General features: G+C 38.2%; 2 protein-coding genes across 4 annotated transcripts in view; one reads left to right on the forward strand and one right to left on the reverse strand.

Moving 5' to 3' along the window:
• CTNNA1 (catenin alpha 1) overlaps positions 1-19,917 on the reverse strand; it is an 82,252-nt gene that overhangs the window by 37,307 nt on the left and 25,028 nt on the right. For both annotated transcript variants that reach the window (XM_063125257.1, XM_063125258.1), the window contains exon 7: positions 19,401-19,604. In XM_063125257.1, coding sequence (XP_062981327.1) covers positions 19,401-19,604 — 204 coding nt within the window. The remainder of the gene's footprint in view (positions 1-19,400; positions 19,605-19,917) is intronic.
• LRRTM2 (leucine rich repeat transmembrane neuronal 2) lies at positions 3,310-5,631 on the forward strand. 2 transcript variants are annotated; one of them, XR_010025417.1, is made up of 2 exons: positions 3,310-3,764; positions 5,375-5,423. XR_010025417.1 is itself a non-coding variant. In XM_063125855.1 (2 exons), the coding sequence occupies exons 1-2, from the start codon at positions 3,761-3,763 to the stop codon at positions 5,602-5,604; spliced, it is 1,551 nt and encodes a 516-aa protein (XP_062981925.1). In that variant the 5' UTR covers positions 3,310-3,760; the 3' UTR covers positions 5,605-5,631. The 2 variants fall into 2 exon arrangements, 1 of the variants encoding a protein (XP_062981925.1); XM_063125855.1 differs by having other exon boundaries at positions 4,058-5,631.

Raw genomic sequence — 19,917 nt, forward strand, 5'->3', positions numbered from 1 at the left:
CACTGCAATTGTTTCAGCATCAGCTCAAAACCCTTTTTTAACCCAGGCATTTAAATTGGTTTATCTTGATGTATTTGGTGTCTTCATTTAGAGCGCAGTTTGAAAATATTTCAGTCAATAAAATCTGTCTGTCCCTCAAACACCCCTGCCCCCTGCTCTCTCTCACACACAAACATCATGAAGGCGCATAATACCAAATCAGCAGAAAATTGGAGCCTGGGCACAGTTGCAGCTGGACCATATAGAAAAGGCAAGATGGACACCCAAGTGAAAGTACTTGCTCATATTTTATTCATATTTTATTTATTTATTTAAAACATTTGTATCCTGCCCTATATCATTAAGATCTCAGGGCAGCGTACAGATAAAAGCATACAGTATAAAACAATATATACAGTTAAAAACAAATTAAACCATGAACTGAGTTAAAACAGTATATAATTTAAAAGCAGTAAAAACAATTAAAACAGTTAAAACAATGTGCCATCTTACTGAATTTAACCATTAAAGGCTTTGTTAAAAAGCCATGTTTTCACTTGGCGCTGGAATAAAAGCAGCGTTGGCACCAGTCGGGCCTCCAAGGGGAGAGCATTCCACAGTCGGCGTGCCACAACAGAGAAAGCCCTCTCCCTTGTCCCATCATAGCGTATGTGTTGTGCTGGTGGGATGCAGAGAAGGGCTTCTCCAGCAGATCTCAAGTCTCGGGCAGGCATATATATAAGGAGAGGCGCTCCTTCAAGTATAGAGGCCCCAAGCCATCATTTCCATTCACTCACATCTCAAATGAACTTAGTAATAGGAGCTGCACAGCTGCCACCAACGGACAGTACTTATTACACATCCCTCCAGTGTTCACAGCAGTGTTATAAGTAAAACCACAAGAGTTACCAGCCTGTTGGGGATCAGCAGCGTACGGATGGTTCTGGAATGCTCTCGCAAGAGAAGCTTACCTGGCGTTCATGGTGCTTCCTTTGTGGCACCAGACTAAAGGTTTCCTGCTTCAGTCTTTTGAAGTATTTTTTTTAAATCTTCTACTATTTTTGTGCTTTATTATCTTAGTCCTTGCAGTGTGGTTTATTATCCCTAATCACTACATTATGATACTGTATTTTACATTGTGTTGGCATGTTTATTAGTTTCATATAGTAGTTTCAATTATGATTTTATTTGTATTTTATCATTATTGTTAAACTTCTAGGATTTTTTAAAATAGGCGTTAAATAAATTAAGTAACTAAATAAATGACACCTGCAGGAGCCCACTTTTTATGCACTTTTATGATGAGTACAGAGGTGGTGGTTCCCACCTCTAGTAGTCTATTTGGTTAGATGCTGGGCACAGAGGAAGTGTGTCTGTGCTTAAATACAGAGCCACAGCCTCCTTTATCATCCTGAAGCTACAGGGTGATCCTCACTCCTCCCCATCGGCTAGGTTGGGAGGAATACTGGGGATGGTTTGGTAGCTGCATCATCAAGGCACCCAGAGAGCCTTAGCCACTCAGGACCATAGCAGCAAACTTCACAACTCACTTTTTACTGATCTAGAGCAGAAAAGAATGGAGAGGCTTTTCAGCTGCTTCTTGGCAGTGGCTCTCTGGGTACTACAGCCCAGCATCTGCTGAAGCTAGCAATCTTCCGCCCCTCTTTCTCACAGGAAAGGGCTTTTTAACCTTCTGCTCTGGGTGGTGCCCACCGCCAGGCATCAGCTGAAGCCAGAATGACATCCTTTTGCCTTTCTTTAGCACACCTAAACTTCCAAACCCACAATATCAGAAAGTTCCTGATGTTTTATATTAGGCAGGCGTTTGTATTTTGTCAAGAATTTTGCAGATGTGGGACATAGAAGGGGGGGGGGAATGCTCTGGAGAAATGCAGCCATGGGGGAACTGGTTTCTGAAATCTTTCAAAAGGTTACATCACCACTTAGACCTTATATTCTGAGCATCGTTTTAACAGGCAGTACAAAAAATTAACTGAAAAAAGCAACTGAATGTGTTACTGGTTAATTGATTTTAGATGTTTCAAATTGTAGCGTTAATGATAGAACAAGCGTCAAAATATTTAGATACTACTAGGATACGTCCAGTCAGTATTCACTTTGTTTAACTGAAAATTGTGTTTGAATGTTGCAGTTGCCCATTTCTGTTTGACACCTCCTAGATCTAAAACAGAGGTAGCAATGGATCTGAATTCTTGACTTCTCATACAGGGACAAGCAGGAACAGCAAGAATGAGGAGAGGAAATGAGTCTCACAACTCTATACTGCCTTAACTGAACAGAATCTGACATTTTCAAACTAGGTTACTCCCAGTTGCAACCATGAACTACAACCATTCCCAATGCTTGGCATCATTCAGCATGCAGCTTAAATACAAATTCCTCTGATTTACTCTTCAGGCCAACTTTAAAAACTAAAAAAGGCCACAGACAACAAGCACAATATTTAAATAGCTGATTGACCTGCACTACCATCATCCACACCAAGAAAGTAAATATTTACAGACTCACACAATTTTCAGCTTGGCTAAGTGGGGCGGGGAAAGAGTAAGGATTACTTTTCTGTAAATAAAAATTGATCAGGAAGAAGTTTGTACATATCCTCATTGATTCTATTTCAAGTTTTCAAGGACTATTTTTATCCAGTCTCACTTCTGTACTTCTGGTTCTCTTCATTAACAAATTCCCATGTGACCCATTAGTTTGTTTTATTGGAACAGAACCTATGTTTGTTTGCAAATCTTATTTTAATGGAGTACTTTTTAGAAAATTGGATATTTCTACAGCGATAGATATTTTTAAAAGCAGGTTTAAAGTGAAAAACGATTGGTTAAAGACTTTGCATTTGGTTAAATTTCTCTCAACTATTGTTGAACAAAACCTTGTTTTCCCAATACCAGCAATAAATATTTCCGTCCTTTTTAACTCTGTAATTCAGATCCCTTTTGAAGTGCTAGTCCTATGTGACTTTCCTTGACAGGTTTTTCTTAATTAGGATCCTGTCACACACATAGCCCTACACCTTTTAAGCAGGAGAATACCAGCAGGACCTCCATGCCACAAAAGTAATCACTGTAACTATACTTCACAAATTCAGCTATACAGCTCAAGGTTGTATTAATTAGCATGTAACCTGCAAGAAACTCCTGCAAAGTCATTCCATTCTCTTGAATGCAGGATGAAGAATTCCTAGTTAGGTTTTTCCTCTTAGTGGTAGTCTAATCTCACAATTCACAGTATGCACCACAGTGCCTTAAACTGCAAAGCTTCTGGAAAATCCAAACAAAAAGGAACGTCACAGAGTGACGTCAGCCTATATACAGTTGTGTGGTCGCAGCACATAAGCAAATGCATTCCTGTACCGTATCGCTGAAAGCTTTTCAGCAAATGCATTCAAGCGACTACAGAAGCTTCTCTCAGCAATAAGCGACCCATCTGCCATCAACAAGTTAAGACAAAAAGCCATAGCTTTGGAAAGCGTTTTCAATTAAACAGCTGTATAGTATAAAAACGGAGAACTTCAATTCAGCACTGATTCAGGAATTAGCAGACCTGCCACTGGAAATCAAGGAAATGAATTCAAAAGGAATATATGAGAAAGGAATATATGAGAAAAGGGATGTGAAGTCATTTTTACTCTAGGATCAGAGGACAGTAGAAGAAAGTAAATTATTTAAAGGTTGTCAACGTTAGAGCTTTTTACAGACTCACTGTGTTGAGTCTAAAACTACGACTGAATGCAACCTCCAACGTACTCAAAAGAATGGGTAAGTTTATACATTTCAATTTGTTGAACTATGTGCAATCAATCTTGCTTTAGAAATGCACATGTAGGCAACGATACATTTTTTTTCTTTTTTAAAAAAGGCAACTGGGACGTGTTCATCAGTAATTTCAATAATTTAGATGGATTTTCATACCATGGATTTGTTTTAAATGTAAAGACCAGAAACATTTTTAATGCATGTCATTATGTGCAGCAATTTTTCTCCTTTTTGTTGTAAGCATACATCTGATAAGAATATCCTATTTTGTTGTTTCCCTGAATTATATTCTGCAGGCTTACATTTCAAGTGGCCATTAGGGGCTCCTATGCTGGCAGCAGTATATGCAATGAGTATTGTTTTTAAAATGCTGCCTGCCTTGGGCACGGCTTGTCCTCCAAAATGCCGTTGTGAGAAGCTGCTCTTTTACTGTGACTCTCAGGGGTTTCACTCAGTGCCAAACACCACTGACAAGGGCTGTCTAGGTTTGTCATTGAGGCACAATTTTATTATGGAACTTGAAGGGGATCAGTTTGCCAGCTTCAGTCAACTTACTTGGCTTCATTTAGACCATAATCAAATTGAAACAGTAAGAGAAGATGGTTTTCAAGGACTGTATAAACTCAAGGAATTAATTTTAAGTTCAAACAAAATCTCTCATTTGCCAAACACAACTTTTAGCCAACTGCTTAACCTGCAACATTTGGACCTCTCTTTCAATCAGTTATCTGCTTTGCATCCCGAGTTGTTCTATGGCCTTCGCAAACTGCAAACCTTGAGTTTACGTTCCAATTCCCTGAGGACTATTCCAGTCCGTCTGTTTTCAGACTGTCGTAGTTTGGATTTTTTGGATTTGAGCACAAATCGCTTGCGAAGTTTGGCACGCAATGGATTTGCAGGATTAATCAAACTGAGGGAGCTTCACCTAGAGCACAACCAGCTGACAAAGATTAACTTTGCTCATTTCCTACGGCTAAGCAATCTGCACATGCTCTTCTTGCAGGGGAATAAAATTAGCAACTTGACATGCGGGATGGAATGGACCTGGGGCACTTTAGAAAAGCTAGATTTGTCTGGAAATGAGATCAAAGCCATTGATATGACAGTTTTTGAAACAATGCCTAATCTTAAAGTACTCCTAATGGATAACAACAAGCTAACCACCCTGGAGTCCAAGGTTTTATATTCACTTAAAACCCTAACTACAGTGGGCCTCTCCAGCAACCCCTGGGAATGCAGTCCCAAAATATGTGCATTAGCCACATGGCTCAGTGGCTTCCAAGGTCGGTGGGAGCACTCCATACTTTGTCATAGCCCAAACCACACCCAGGGAGAGGATATTCTAGATGCAGTTTATGGTTTTCAGCTTTGCTGGAATTTATCAACTGTTGTTACATCCATTGCTACAAGTTACAGAGCTCCAACGACTGAATACACAAAAAGAATAAGCTCCTCAAATTTCCATGTGGGAGACAAAGAAATTTCAACAACTACGGGCATACCCATTACCACAGAAGAGCAGTTGCCTGAGCCAAACAATACCATCTTTACCCAGCAGGTAATTACAGGAACGATGGCTTTATTATTTTCTTTCTTTTTTATCATTTTTGTAGTGTTCATCTCCAGGAAGTGCTGCCCTCCCACATTAAGAAAAATTAGGCAGTGCTCAATGATTCAAAGCCACAGGCAACTACGATCTCAAACACGGCTACATATGTCAAACATGTCAGACCAAGGACCATATAATGAATATGAACCCACCCATGAAGGACCCTTCATCATCATTAATGGTTATGGACAGTGCAAGTGTCAGCAACTACCCTATAAAGAATGTGAAGTGTAATATCTACAGGTAATCAACAAAACAAAACCAGATAAACTTCTTTTAAATTGCAGGGATCCAATATTCTAATTAATTTTTTTACTGATGTTGAGAAAGCCTAGATTTTTCTAGGCTATTTGTTTTGAGTGATGCAGTATTTAAGGGTGGTTTTTTTTGGTTTTGGTTTTTAATGAACCCATAATATTTTCAGTGTTTAAGCAGCAATGTTTGTATTAAATTTGCACTCCTGATGTTTGGAAGTCTAAATATGCTCAACCCAAAATATGTAAACTGCTTCATGTTATGTAATTATATGTGTAAAATTTTTACTCTCAAGCCTCCAGATTTGATTTAGTAAAATAGTCTGGATGAAAATATGTTAGGTATATATTTAAAGGACCTAGTGAAGGGAAAACATTTTACCAATTAATGCATTGTAGCTATGATCCCCAACATTCCAGCAGACTCCGTTTTCTTTGAAGTAGAGATTTAAACAGAAAAGTTGTCATTTAAAACCCCCCAACCCAAACGATTCTCAGACTTATGATCTAAAGTGGTAAGGTGCAGAAGAGGGATTTTCCAGTGTACTGAAGCATGGAAAAAGATTAAGTATTATTTTCCTTAACTCCATATTGAGAGTTCAGCTTATCTAACTGTGTTCCAGATTCAGAATATAGCTGTTGACACTTGCAGGATTACATTCATTGCTTTGAAATACCAAACTTTACAGACATTCGGTAGCATGCAGTCTGGTCTTTTAAGGTATTAGATACATCTCAACTTTTATTAAAAGTGTCTTGACTTTAAGGGAATGCACTTCAGACTAAGAACCAATATATACTATAAAGAAATGAACACTGAAGTTGGTTTTTTTGAAGCAAGCACAGCCAACTTCCTCTTGCCCACCATCCCAACTGTTCATCCAAACCAGAAAACTACTCGTTTCTTTAGAGATCAGACTAGCCTTTGCAAGACAAGCTCTAAGCTTCCATTATGGAATCCCAACCCTGTATGATTTATGTACCAATCCTAACCTTATTTAGTCAGGAGTCCCACTGATTTCAACAGGACTTACTTCTAATTAAATATGGTCAGGATTTACCCTGGGAAGGGTAAGAACATTTTATACTAAGAAAAAAATATCAGAACTAGTTTAATAAAAATATACTTTTTGGAACATTTGAATTGACAAAGAATATTTAAGAGGCATCTGAAAAACAAAGAATCAGTTTCTGGATAAAAATTCTATATTTAGATTGTGTTATGAATTATGTTATGGAATTAAATTCAATGTGCATTTATATAGTTTAAATATAATACCATTGGGATGGGAGTGTATTTAATGCAATTACTCAAAAACCATGAACATATAACCAAAGCTATAAAGTTAGGGAGAAAATGTATATATGTAGATCTAAAATATCATGCCAAGTTCAGAAGCAGCAACACTTACAAGTATATGGAGAGGGAAAAGAAACATTGGTGCTTGACTCCGTTAAATCAGTATATATCTCTATATAAATAGTGTGTTGTACTATGCTGAGACGTTTTCAAGCTAATCACTAGCTTGAAAACCCATTTCTTACATGCGTAGTATCTCTTAGTGAAATACTTGGCTAAATATCGCAGTGCTTTAACATAAAGTTGTTAGTTTGAAGATCTGAGACTTTAAAGCCAATGAGTCGAAGCCCAGTACCAATAAGCTTCAGCTTTTTATACTGGGCACTACTTCAACTTAATATGAGGGTTCCTATATATTTTTCTAGTTCTATTAAGCCACTGGCTGTTTACTGTTAGGGTGAAAACAGATGGATTCATATCGACAAATCTCTCATGCAGTAAGCCATTATTTTTTAGCCATATACAGTATATTCTATGCATCTGGGTAAAGGGAAATTCTCTCTGCATTTGAACACTGCATCCACCAAGAATCTCAATTTCATTCGAGATTAATGTTTCACACTCTAAACCCTTGTGAACTGCCTATGTTTCAACTCCCCTTTTCCTCTCCATATGCAGACACAGATCACAGCACGGCTTTGCCAAGACTCAGTTGTGTACGGAGGTGGACCAAACATCAAATGCTTAACTGGTAGCAAAAAGGCTTTGCTACAAAAGAGGTCCACATTTTCCCAGTATACCGAGTAGTAGTGTATAAATTCTGTAGAATACTATAAAATGGAAACACTAAACCCAGTATATTTCCTCAGCACCACACACAACCAGTAATGAACTCTATAAATCCTGTTAGCATCCTGTAAGATGTCTGTTTGAATATAGTCCAACATTATCTCATAAATTTATTACCTAAATGCTATATGGAAGATGTGACAACTGGCTGGACATACCAGCTAGCCAAAATATTTGATCATCACCAACCCTTCTTCTTTAGATAGCTTCTCTTGCTGATGCAGGGCTTTTGCAGGCAGTGCCAATAGTATTTTTCTGCTACTCCCACGAATACCACCTCCTGCATAAGAGCAGCAGGAAAGGAAGTTGTGTGGAATAAAGGTGCTCACTCCTGATTAAGCAGGCAAGTGAATTTGTGCAACTCTGGATATAAGCCAGCATGCTTTACACCTGTCCTTTTAAAAGTTCTCACTGTGGAAGCATAACTTAACTCATCCTTCTAACATGTCAATCTACCATGTCACTTTGAACTGGTACCTGCAGACACCTAGGTAAGGACAATCCAATGTTATTTCCATACTTCTGCAAGCTTAGAGAACATAAATTTGAGCCTCTTGCAGATATCTACATTACCATTGAAATGTCTACATAACATTTGGCTGCATTAACCAAAAGTTCTGCAGGCTACTCAGTATGAACTTCCAATTATTCAAAGCAGAAGCCAATAATGAGTATTAAATTCAACAAGAGGAATCATATGGCCTGTATGATAAATCACTGGCAGCCACCAAAATAGCTCAGTCTTTCACTAACTATGAGCTGTACTCAGCAAGCCCACACACTAGTTATGTTCACTATATTTCTAAGTCTTATTTCCCTTTGTGACTCTAGAAGAGACGATATTCTCTTGAGTGGCAAACTGACGGCTATAAAAGTCACATTCAATCCAGGATTAACAGAGATGCCAAGAGTATTATTCTATCTAACAAAAGGAACACTATGGGGACAAATTCAAATATTCATGTTCAAGTTGACAAATATCGTAGACAGGACATTTGTATTACCTGAAAGCAGTTAAAATACTGTTAATACACATCAAATGCTGAATAGCCAAATGATGGGAGATCTTGTGATGTATGCATGTATGAACCAACCCCCAAACTGGTATAACTCAAGTGTCTCATACAGCTGTAAGTCTATCCCCACTTCTCAACCCCAAAGCAGAGTTTTTGCTGGTTTATATTTCCTAACTATGCTGAAAAAAGATTTTAAATTTTTACTCAGTAATTCCTAACAGCAAGATGCCATCATTAAGACCTCCCACAGTTGATATTTTAAGGTTACTATTAACACAATTCCCAGAGGATAAAAGACAGACCCACTTTTTATTCATGAAACTGCTCAACAAATCTCTAATCAATCAACATTTCAGAAAACTAAGGTTCCTACAAGCAAGTTTCAGAATTAGAATTTGTTTGTTGCATGTGGGAAGAACAAAACCATGAGGCTAGCCATGTTTAGTATCACAATTCTCTGCACTCCAAGACTCAATAAATGGAATTTACTTCACCATCACCATCTTTGTCTAAATGGCAGCAATGTTGAATACTTTGGAATTCGTACTTTTATACTGCAATAGTTACTGTATAAAATCATCATTTTACAGGGGTATATCAGTTTAAATGAGACTTCATTTTCCAATATAACGCAAATTGTGCCACCTAATAAGAACAAGATGGTGGCCATATCCATGATGTAAATTTTGAGAGTTGCTGCCATGTTTCCAGTTCAACATTTTTGTTATTACATTTTCCCCCCTGGAACTCTTTGACAATGCTGAGAATATTAACAGACGTTCCAAATGACTTGTGTTAGCAATGTTTCAAGATGCATTTTCTGTTGGAGGAGAAAAATTCATAATGCAGTAAGCGCAGTGTACAAAAAAACATTAAAAAGTGTGTATACTGTAAAAATAGAACTTGCCTCTTTTTTGGTGCCATTTCAAAATAAAAAAAACCCTGTTAGTCTGACCTTTATGGTGACAAGATCCAACAAAACAGCAGTCTTCAGGACAAGCTCTATTAAACGTGCTCCTGCAATACAGGTTGCCTACGAAGATCTCCTTTAAATAACCAAGTAATTTTACTACAGTCACATCAGTATGGTACCGTTCATTACATTTCAGTGACAAGCTACTGTTTATCAAGTTCTCAATATTGAAAGTACAGTTGACCAATACAGCTGATCTACTTAAGACAAGTGGAGAATCGCTATATGACAATGGCCTCCAGGTTTTCCTAAGGATTTCACAAAAAAGAACTGTAGTAGGCACTCAAATATTGAATTCCAAGCAAATAAAATGCTAACTTACAATCTGAGCCAACATGTGCAGGACCAGAACATTTATGAACAAATTCTAGGATGTATTTTCTTATTCTGCATGTTCTGTTATGGAAGGGAGTTACTTATCAATATTTGGCATCAAGATGGAAGCAATCTCCTGTTTCTAGTTGCTAAGAATACTCTTCAACACTATAACACAATGTATGGCAAGTATTCCGTTATGTATTTCAAAGCATTTTTGCAGGCTGGATCCTACCAAGTTGCATCTAAACACTTTTTTTTCCTGTGCGATGCAGTAGGCACAAGGGGATATTCAGACATTATTCTGCATAGTTCCATCATATCAGTCCTTATACTAATGTTACCTGTTCATTGTTCATTATGATTTGTTAAAATTAACATACAGGTAACAGCATGCATTATATTGGGTTAGAATTTGAGACATGATGCTTTTGAATACAAATAAACAGCCTATCCCAGTACAAATAATTACATTCTCTAGAGCAGTCTAGGAAGCAACTGATGTGGGTCACTTGCAATTCACAAGCCACCTCCCATCGGCGATCCCAGTTTCTATGCACTGTCTGCAGTAAAGTTCTTAGAAAACCCAGATTTCATTTGAATCAAGTAGATTTTGAGGCCATATAGATCTGGAAAAGGTTACACTTCCATGCTGATTCTTGCTGCCAAGAAAGGTGCCTGCAACAGCATACTTAGTAATCTGGTGAAGAATAAATCCTCAACCTGCTCTGAAGCCATAAAAAAACTGAATATGCTCCAGTAAGAGGTGACAGGTATTTCTGTGAATTCTAGCGCTTATGAAAAAGGTCAAGAAAATATACTGAGGATTTTATTAAGAGTTCAGAAAAAAAGAGGAGATTGTGAAGTCTCAAATTGCATCTCCCAAGAACAATTTTGCATTAAGTGAAATTCTTCTCACTCTGATGCCCCAGCCAATAATCAAAACATACCACATATGCAATACTTAAGCATGTCTTTTATCAAGAGCCATATGCAATTGCTTGTATTCCTGAGAAATACTGAACAATTAAACAAAAACAAAAGATCACAAGAGAAAGCAATTTAGTGATAAGACACAATTATTGCATTTCAGTGGATTAAAAGGGAAACACGGTGTGTGTTTTTTGCTAATATTTTGATATTAAAGACCTGACATGCATAAAAGGTGCTTATCTGGGACACCTAAATTGTTTACACCTAAGTCACAGCATTCAATTGGCCAAGTTTGCCAAACGTGTTTAGGATGGTTGCCCAAACTGATTTATGAACAAGATAGTGGGGCTGTTTGCACGTAACAGCAGAAAAATCATGGGTTAATTAACACATCATTTGCCTGTGTTCCACAGCCGTTTTGTATATTTAACTCCTGATCGGGGGTTACTACAGGATATCTGAACCCAGACACTAGAAGTTAATCATGGGTGTGTTGTTTAACCAACATGCGTGTTGCTTAACCAACAATTAACCTAGAGTGTCTGAGTTTGAACACCATGTAGCAGCCCCTGAATGGCCCGATCAGGCGTTGAATATTTTTTAAAAACTGTGGAATGCATCTCATTAACTCACAATTTGTTGCCATTACATGCGAACTAGATCACTAAGTACCCAAACAACCTAACTTGTAAAAACGTAAGATTTGGGAAAGGACTATGTGTTACTCATCTATTGATGATACTAATTATAGTCCCTTTATTCCCTAGGAGGATCTTTTGGAGCAAATATTCCCAATGTGTCAATTTCATTAGCCTTCCATGAATCTGGTTTAAACTGGTCATGATTGCTGGAGTCCAGCCAGCTTGACATTACTGGCTTCTATTTTTATAATGCAAATTTATATTTTGGAAGCCAGCCAGCAAAATAATCAGTCCTAATGGTCATGTGCCTCTTTTTGTCACCACAAGATTTAGCTCTTTCTCTTTTCTGTCTTGCCTAGTTAATGGCTATGACCTGGTTCACACAAACAAAAACCCATGAATTGTTGCGCATAGACAGGAAAAAGAGAGAAAGAGACTGTCACCTGCATGCACATCACTTCTACTCAGCAGTGCACAATCAGCTCCTGCTGAGTGTGACATCAGAACCCAGCAGTTACCATATGGTTTATTGTTGGGTTAACCGCTGGGTTGCTGAACTCCTAAACAACCCATTGGTGTGGGTTTGTGCATCAATCCCAACAACCTATGAATGAGCTGATCATAGGTCATTGAGTAAAAGCGGCTATGGTTGGCACACTGCATGCTTTCTCCTGCTTCTCTCCAACAGCCCATAGTTTGTTTAAGTACCCTTAAATTTCTGAATAGGCTCTCAGTCAGTAATTTCTCAGTCTTTTCAGAATGGAGACCCACCATCAGCCCAAACATACATTTCAGGTCCATGGGGGATCTCAACGTATATACGAGTGTATGGTAGTTATTATAGGTAGGGTCAGAACTCTGTAGTGGATCCTGACTCACCAGTTGAAAACAAGATGTTCTAAGGGAATTTCACAGTTCCAAGCCAGATTAACTACTGAGAAATAAGAAGTAATTATCCTCCTGCAACCATTAAATATTTGAACTAGCATGGACAATGGGAAACCTCACTAATAATAGCTTTGCATGTTATGGCAACAAGTCTTACCTCTTGTTGCCATTATAATATGCCACACACAAAGCACAATTGGTGGGTCTATGTCATTGGGTAGGGATGGAAAATGTATGGCCTTCTAGATGTTGTTGGACTGCAACTCTCAGCATCCCTCACTATTGGCCATGGTGGCTAGGGGAGATGGGAGTTGCAGTCCAACATCATCTGGAGGGCCACATGTCCCCTACTGGTGTCACAAGGTTAGGGTGACTCCTTTTCCTCAATTGGACAGTCTTGCCCTATTAATAAAAAAAATTCTTCACATCTCTATAAGATGCCTCTGTTTATTTTAATGTGCATTTAGTGCCATCTGTTTTGGAAATGGACTCTGAAACTAGGTAAAGCATGTACATGTCTTGCCCATTTTTGATAAAAAGGAGACAAACATTTGTTTTTAGGTAGATTCTGAAATGGTGTTATTTGAATTACAAATGGTTCAGTTTCCTTAATACAAGCGTATTATCAGTTGTTACTTAAAACAGGAGTTGGGAGAAGGTAGGTTAGGATCTACTGGTGGACTTTGGGTAATTTGAAGTAGATAAGAAAGGCTTTCTGACTTCCAATTGTCTAGCAACTGCTAAAAGTCACTCCTCCAAAAAACTTGCTTAAAAAAGAATGTTTGGGGGGAAACCAGATGTGGACTTTTGGATGACCGGACCATTGAGTTTGGTTCTGGTACTGATCACATATTCTTGGGCTGAGCATTTGCTCAAGAGACACCCTTAATACTTTTCCTTAATACTTTTGCTTGTATCCATTTGTCTAAGCCACCATTCTTCACTCAGATCTTGTTGGTGGACCTTAGGATTCTAGGCAAAAAAAGAGAATAGATCCCACAAGCCTGAAGCATGCCTACACCTGTCTTAAAATGCCTCTGGATTTAAACTTTCTGTGCCTACCCAAATGCTTTAACTGTCCATGATACTGCATTAGGGTCAGAAGAAAGCAGCCAGCAAATCTCAATACATTTCTTGGCTGGGCAGACAAAGCTGACTTTGCTGGAATCCAGTCATATTGCTCTCTGGCAGAAAGAGAAAAGAAGCCTAGCTAGAGATCACTTAATCACTCAGAGGTAGTTCTTACCATATGTAATTATTTTCATTTTATTTTATTGTGTTCATGTCCTACCTTTCCTCCAAGGAGCTCAAAATGACAAATATAGCTCCCCTCCCCATATTTATCCCCAAAACAACCCTGTGAAAATGTTAGGCTGGGGGCGGGAGAGAAGCACGTGAACAAGAGAGAGAGAGAGAGAGAGAGAGGGAGGGAGAGAGAGAGAGAGAGAGAGAGAGAGAGAGGCAGGCACAAGTTCACCCAGTGAGCTCCATAGCTGAGTGGGGATTTGAACCCATTTCTCCCAGGTCCTGTTTTAGAAACCTAATGCACTAGCAGAAAAGACAGTGGTCTGGTTCAAATATAGCACCAAATTACAGTTAAGCATTATATGCACAAACCTTCAGCTTGTCCACTTTCCTCCTCCAGCACAGCTGTGAGATTAGAAGCATGTTCTTCTCTTTTTAACTAACTGGAATTTATTGTTATATAGGGTCTGTAGACAAACTGGGTCGGTAGACCTCTCTCCTGCATTCTCTGTAATTAGGGAAGGGACACTGGTCTTGGGAAAGCTACTAATAGAATTTGAGCAACGTTGGACAGGGATAGATGTTGAAGAAAGAAAAATAATTTGCAAGAGTAAAGAATATGATTATTTTGTTATGGCATGTTGAACTGTAGGATTTTGTCCCTTTAGTTTGGCACCAATTTCCTGCGTGAAAATACCTATTTAATGTATTAGTGCTGGAAAGTTTGCCTTTACATGTGCTTCAAGACAGCATATGAAGCTGAAGTAAAACCAGAGTTTGCTACTGCTGAAGACCAATAGTTAAGGAGTTAATTTTCTAATACACAATTCTGCCTCAATTTAAAAATTACTATTAAAAAGTTCTAAAATAAGCAAAAGCTGTGAAATGAAATGAAGCATTAACTCATAAATTAGCACTTCTAAAACAACTGACCTCCCTTACTATATAGAACAGGGGAGAGCAACACATGGGCCACATGTAGCACCACTGCAGGAGCCTAAAGCGCCGATCCCATTCCTTCTCCTGTGCGGAGGTGATGTAACTGTGGTGGAGAAGAGGAAATGTGGGGTTCACTCTCCCTGCACAGCATCTTTCTCAGCTCAATCATGTTCCAAACAATCTTCCAAACAGCATCTTTCTCAATCTACCTGACTGAGCTGGGGAAAGCAGCATGCACTGATGGATGTATTTGCCATTAACACACGCATGGCCCTTGAGCTACCACTCAGCCCATATATAGAGAGAATGGATCAGAGGACTTTTGGGACAGACCCTTTCCATTTTCCCTGGGGCTACTAAAGACACGTGTGCCTAGAGAGAACACAGAAGAGAAGCCCAGGCAGGGGAGCTCATGCCATCTGCTCCTGAAGAGACTCCTGTTTTGTTTTTTGGTAACATTTGTTTGTTTCAATATTTAAAAATTGAAAACTGCTTTGGGTGGATTGGCAGAAAGGCGGTATAGAAACAGCTGTAATGATTACAGATGCCCAATGACACTTAGAAGCATAAAATGAATATTGCCTTAACACAAATGCCATTATTCATCAGCTGTCCAACATACATATCTCAGGCTTGTTTAATATTTGGCAATTTTGGATATTTTGCTGGCTGGATTTATATATATATATATATATATATATATATATATATTTCATTTTAAGATTTTTCATTATTCAAAATCCATTTTACTTTATTACAAATTGCCTGAGGTTGACTAATATTATCCACTGCTACAGTGTTAAGGATCTACATGTTGAAAGGGTGGGTCTTTCAGGACAGGGCCCTTTCTTTTTTGCTTATGTTAAACTAACTATGGATCCTTGGTTGACTTGACTACTTACTTCCTGCTATAACGACTGTATTTATTCTTACCATCTACTTCCTGTTTTTTATTCTAGTTACTCACCCATAAACCTTCCCCAACCTGGTGCCTGCAGATTATTTGGACTTTGATTTCCACTAGCCACAGCCAGCATGGGCAATCGTTCGGGATGATGAACATATAGTTCAAAATATCTGGAGGGAACCAGGTTAGGGAAGGCTGTTTTATGCCATAAATGTTACGTTCCTAGAAACCTTGGGTGAATAACTTTGTTATTCTATTAAAAGATTGTTTATATATATATATAAAATCTACTGTATTTATTTCAATATATAATGTATACATATTTGAGAATACCCTCAAAGAAAAGTTATCAAGTTAAGATTTCCCTTTGCAAAAACCACGTTGGTTCTTATTTAATAAGGCTTGTTCTTCTATATCGGGGTGCAAGGTTTTTCAACATCCTTCTCAAGCTGTTATGTTACACAGGTACAAGCTGGTGTCTTGTAGGATACAGGAATTTCAGAACTTAATTATGAAAAGTATGCACAGAAGGCCACTATGTCAAGACAGCATGAAATGAGATTCAAAAGAAAGAATCATAATATTTGTTAATGAATTAGATGTTTCTAAAGTCACATTCTTCTAATTGCTGCTTCACTTCTAGTACCTCTTATAAAAACAAATGTTATTTCTAGGAAACCCTAATGCAGGACTGTGGTTTTAAACGTCATCAACTCTATTCAAATGTGCTACTGTACACTGCGCAAGGTCGTATAGCCATAGTATGACTACCGTCTCAGTGGTATGAAGTGTTGGGAAAAGTAGTTTATGTTATGGATCTAGAAGACGAAAATGATTTTTAGATTTGCTTTCCCATTTCCAAATATCTTCGTTATGTTTATTCATTTCTAAGTATCATAGAAGAACTATGTGTCAGTTAATCCGGAATATCCACTTAAAATGTATTACCTCTATATGGTAGTTAGAGGTAATACCTCTATATAGTTAGGCAATTAGAAGGCTAACAGTATCACTCCAATCATTCACGTGAATCATCCAACTTGTTAGACAATGAAGCAGGTTACAATAGGTTTGACTGAGAAGCTTTTATGAATGCAAGGAATAGTTCAACACTTTTTGCAAGCCTTAGGATCTAGGGTTGGAATATCCCCTAAGCTCTACCCCTTCCTTGTTGGTACACTTGACATGTTGCTCCTGCATTTCTCTATACCTGCCAACCCTTGACAAAAAAGGGTAATTATTGCCTTTTGAAAAACGAGTTGCCCTGAGCTCAAGCCCTACCACTGCCACTAAATTCCTCTCTTTCAACTCCTGTTCACCATCTGTAAAAAGGGTAAAAGTGGCCTAACAAAAGATTGTTTAATAGGAGAAGCAAGATGTTTTCCTGTCTACACTATTACATCAAAAGTGCAATATAACTAGCAATAACATTTTCTCACACACCAGATACTCGATGGAGCTTGCTAACAAGTCTCTCCCATCCACTTTTTCCTTCCTCCTCCATGTTTCTCTTTCCTCTTCTTTCTTCTTAAAAAAAATATTTTTTTCCTTGCATATAACTACTTTTCTTGCCTGTTCTCTCCACCTTTCTTTTAGATTCCTTTTCTTCCTCCTCCTATAGTATAGTCACAAACAGTTCTCTAATGACAAAAGGAGGGGGCAGGGCTTCTTCGATTTCTCCTGCCTTGTCCTACTCATATTGAGTTTGGACAGATCCCTTCTGACTCTGGATATGAAGACTAATCACAGACTGCCAGTTATTGAAGCAAAATAATTTTGCTTCAGCCAACTGTCTACGCACTCATGCCTTGCAACACAATTTGAGCAGCAGTTTACTAATTCCAACCCCCCACTCCCATTTTACAAACAAGATCAAAAATACTCTGGAGCCGCACACACACAGAGCTGCACCTATAGACCTTTTGTTTGGTCTAGTAAACATCTGACCATTTCCTCCCAATTTATTTTCTTCTTCTTCCCCTACTTAGAAAGCTTCTTCCCATCAGGACCATAGTTCTCAAAGTTCATTTCAAACATACTATTCCCACAGATTTAAAACATCATGCATCCTGGATCAATTTATAAAAAGAACTGTAAACTTGTCATAAACTATTTCAGATATCCAGCCTCCTAAGGAAGTCAACAAAAGAGGCTGGTTAACCCAGTCATGCCCAGACTGCAAGGCAGCCACCGAGTGTGTGCGGGGACAGGGGGAAGAGATACAGATGTTCTAGAAAGGAAGTGGATCTAAGAACAGGTGAAACCCCCAAGACACTTTCCCCCAAGCAGCAGATAGTTGACACTGCAATCAACCAAACTTCTCATGCCTGCTATTCCTCTATTATCCTTTCTCAGGTCTTGAAAGGAACTTCCATGTCCCTTATTTGTCAGTAAAATGAGAAATATCCAGAAATATTATCTGGCTATACAATTATTTGGTATTCTACTTCTGTATATTATATCAAATGCATTCAACTAAACAAGTGAATTTTGTTTTTTTGTCACAATTCCAATCTAAATTCAAATATTGAAACTAGAGATCAAGGCTGGGTACACACAACATGCTAAGCCATCCAGTTTGGATTGCTGTTTAACCGTGGGTTATCGTGTTGTCTGAACGCAGCACGTTTTCCCCAGGGTTGCTTGTTAACCACCTTGAACAACCCAACAATAAGCCATGGCTTCTCAAGGTGGCTCATTCAAGAAAAATAAACCACACTGCATGGTTAACAAACCACCCTGCAGATAACACTGCATTCAAACAACATGATAACCGATAACCCAAGGTGGGTTAGCATGCTTTGTGAACCTGGTCAAAGTGTTGACATCAAAACTGAATTTTGTTTCAATTCTCTACACTAAGAGGAAAAAAAACAGAAATTTATCTTTTGTAAATCAATTTCATGAATTGATGATATATACAAGTCATTTTTAGCAATATTTCAATTATATCAGATGCACCTTTAATTTTGAAGTTATTTGTGAACAGTGCATATTGTGATTTTTTTCAGCCATTTTTATCATTATTGTACATTCATATGCATGTATCAGTTAATGTCTGCTGAATTCATTAACCAATCCAGCGGAATATTTCAAGCTTTGATAAGGTACTTCACTTGATTCTCCAGAGCATCTCATTATACAATACAGCTGCACCTGTCTAGACAAATGACAAGATATTGGCATTTGTCCACAATGCACACTGTGTGGCAGTTGGGAAGGGGGGCTGTCACTTAAATACCCCATAATCCATGAAGAAAATCACCCTATACAAAAATACTGTATTATTGGAAGAACTAAGAGTTGAGAGGAGCACCTGTGTTGTCTTAAGTATATGTTTTATAGACAAGAGCTGACTTCACAAGTTGACATTCCACTGCTAGACTCTTGCCATGTTTGAGTGCCATTTCATAACCTCTTTTCATACTAAACCATGATCACACAATTCTAGATCATGAAACATCAATTTAGAACTAGAAATCCTTCCACTGCCAAGAGACTAGGGCTAAATAACTCTCAAATTCCACTACTCCATCCTACCTCCAAATCAAGGAACATGGACTATTTTAGAAGTTAGTAAAAAGTTATGCTGATACAGCAAAAGAGCACCACAGGAAGAATAAGGTACAAACGGCCTAATTCCACTTTCAGTTATTATTTGTACAGAGAATTTATTTAAATTCAAACCGTAGCATTTCACTGCTTCTCTTAGCACTCCAAGCTTCAATTTTAAAAACACACACAAACGCATATACACTTTGGTTACTCACATTTCCCATGTATTCCGAAAGCAGATCTTGCAAGGCTTGTCGCACTGCATTACACTCTGCAACTATGCGTTCCCGTCGGTCATCACGTGTACAGGATGAGTCAGCCATTAGGGCTGCACCACTAATGATGCTCTCCAGGCGCTCTTCCAGGGAAGGCCTAAAACGCTCTTCACTGAAGTTCAAAGGATCCACAATAATTTGTTTCTGTTAAAAAATAAGTTTTTGAACTCTTAATAAGTGACCTCCTTCTCTGGATCAATTTGATGAACGTATTTTAGAATTGCTAGGGAGTAAAAATCATACTTTGACAAGCACAATACTGGAATATTTATATCAAACCAGTTTCATCTTTCCAATCTATAGAGGTCTAAAATAGCAATAGCATCCTAATCTATATAGACCCTATTAAGACAACATGCTAAGCCATAGTGGTTAGCATGTCACATGAGCCAAGAGTGTTGTGTGAAACACATTCCTAACTATGGTGGCTACATAACCATGGTTTAAACATGCTCAC

The sequence above is a fragment of the Elgaria multicarinata genome, chromosome 4 (assembly GCF_023053635.1).
Source record: "Elgaria multicarinata webbii isolate HBS135686 ecotype San Diego chromosome 4, rElgMul1.1.pri, whole genome shotgun sequence".
Lineage (NCBI taxonomy): Eukaryota > Metazoa > Chordata > Lepidosauria > Squamata > Anguidae > Elgaria > Elgaria multicarinata.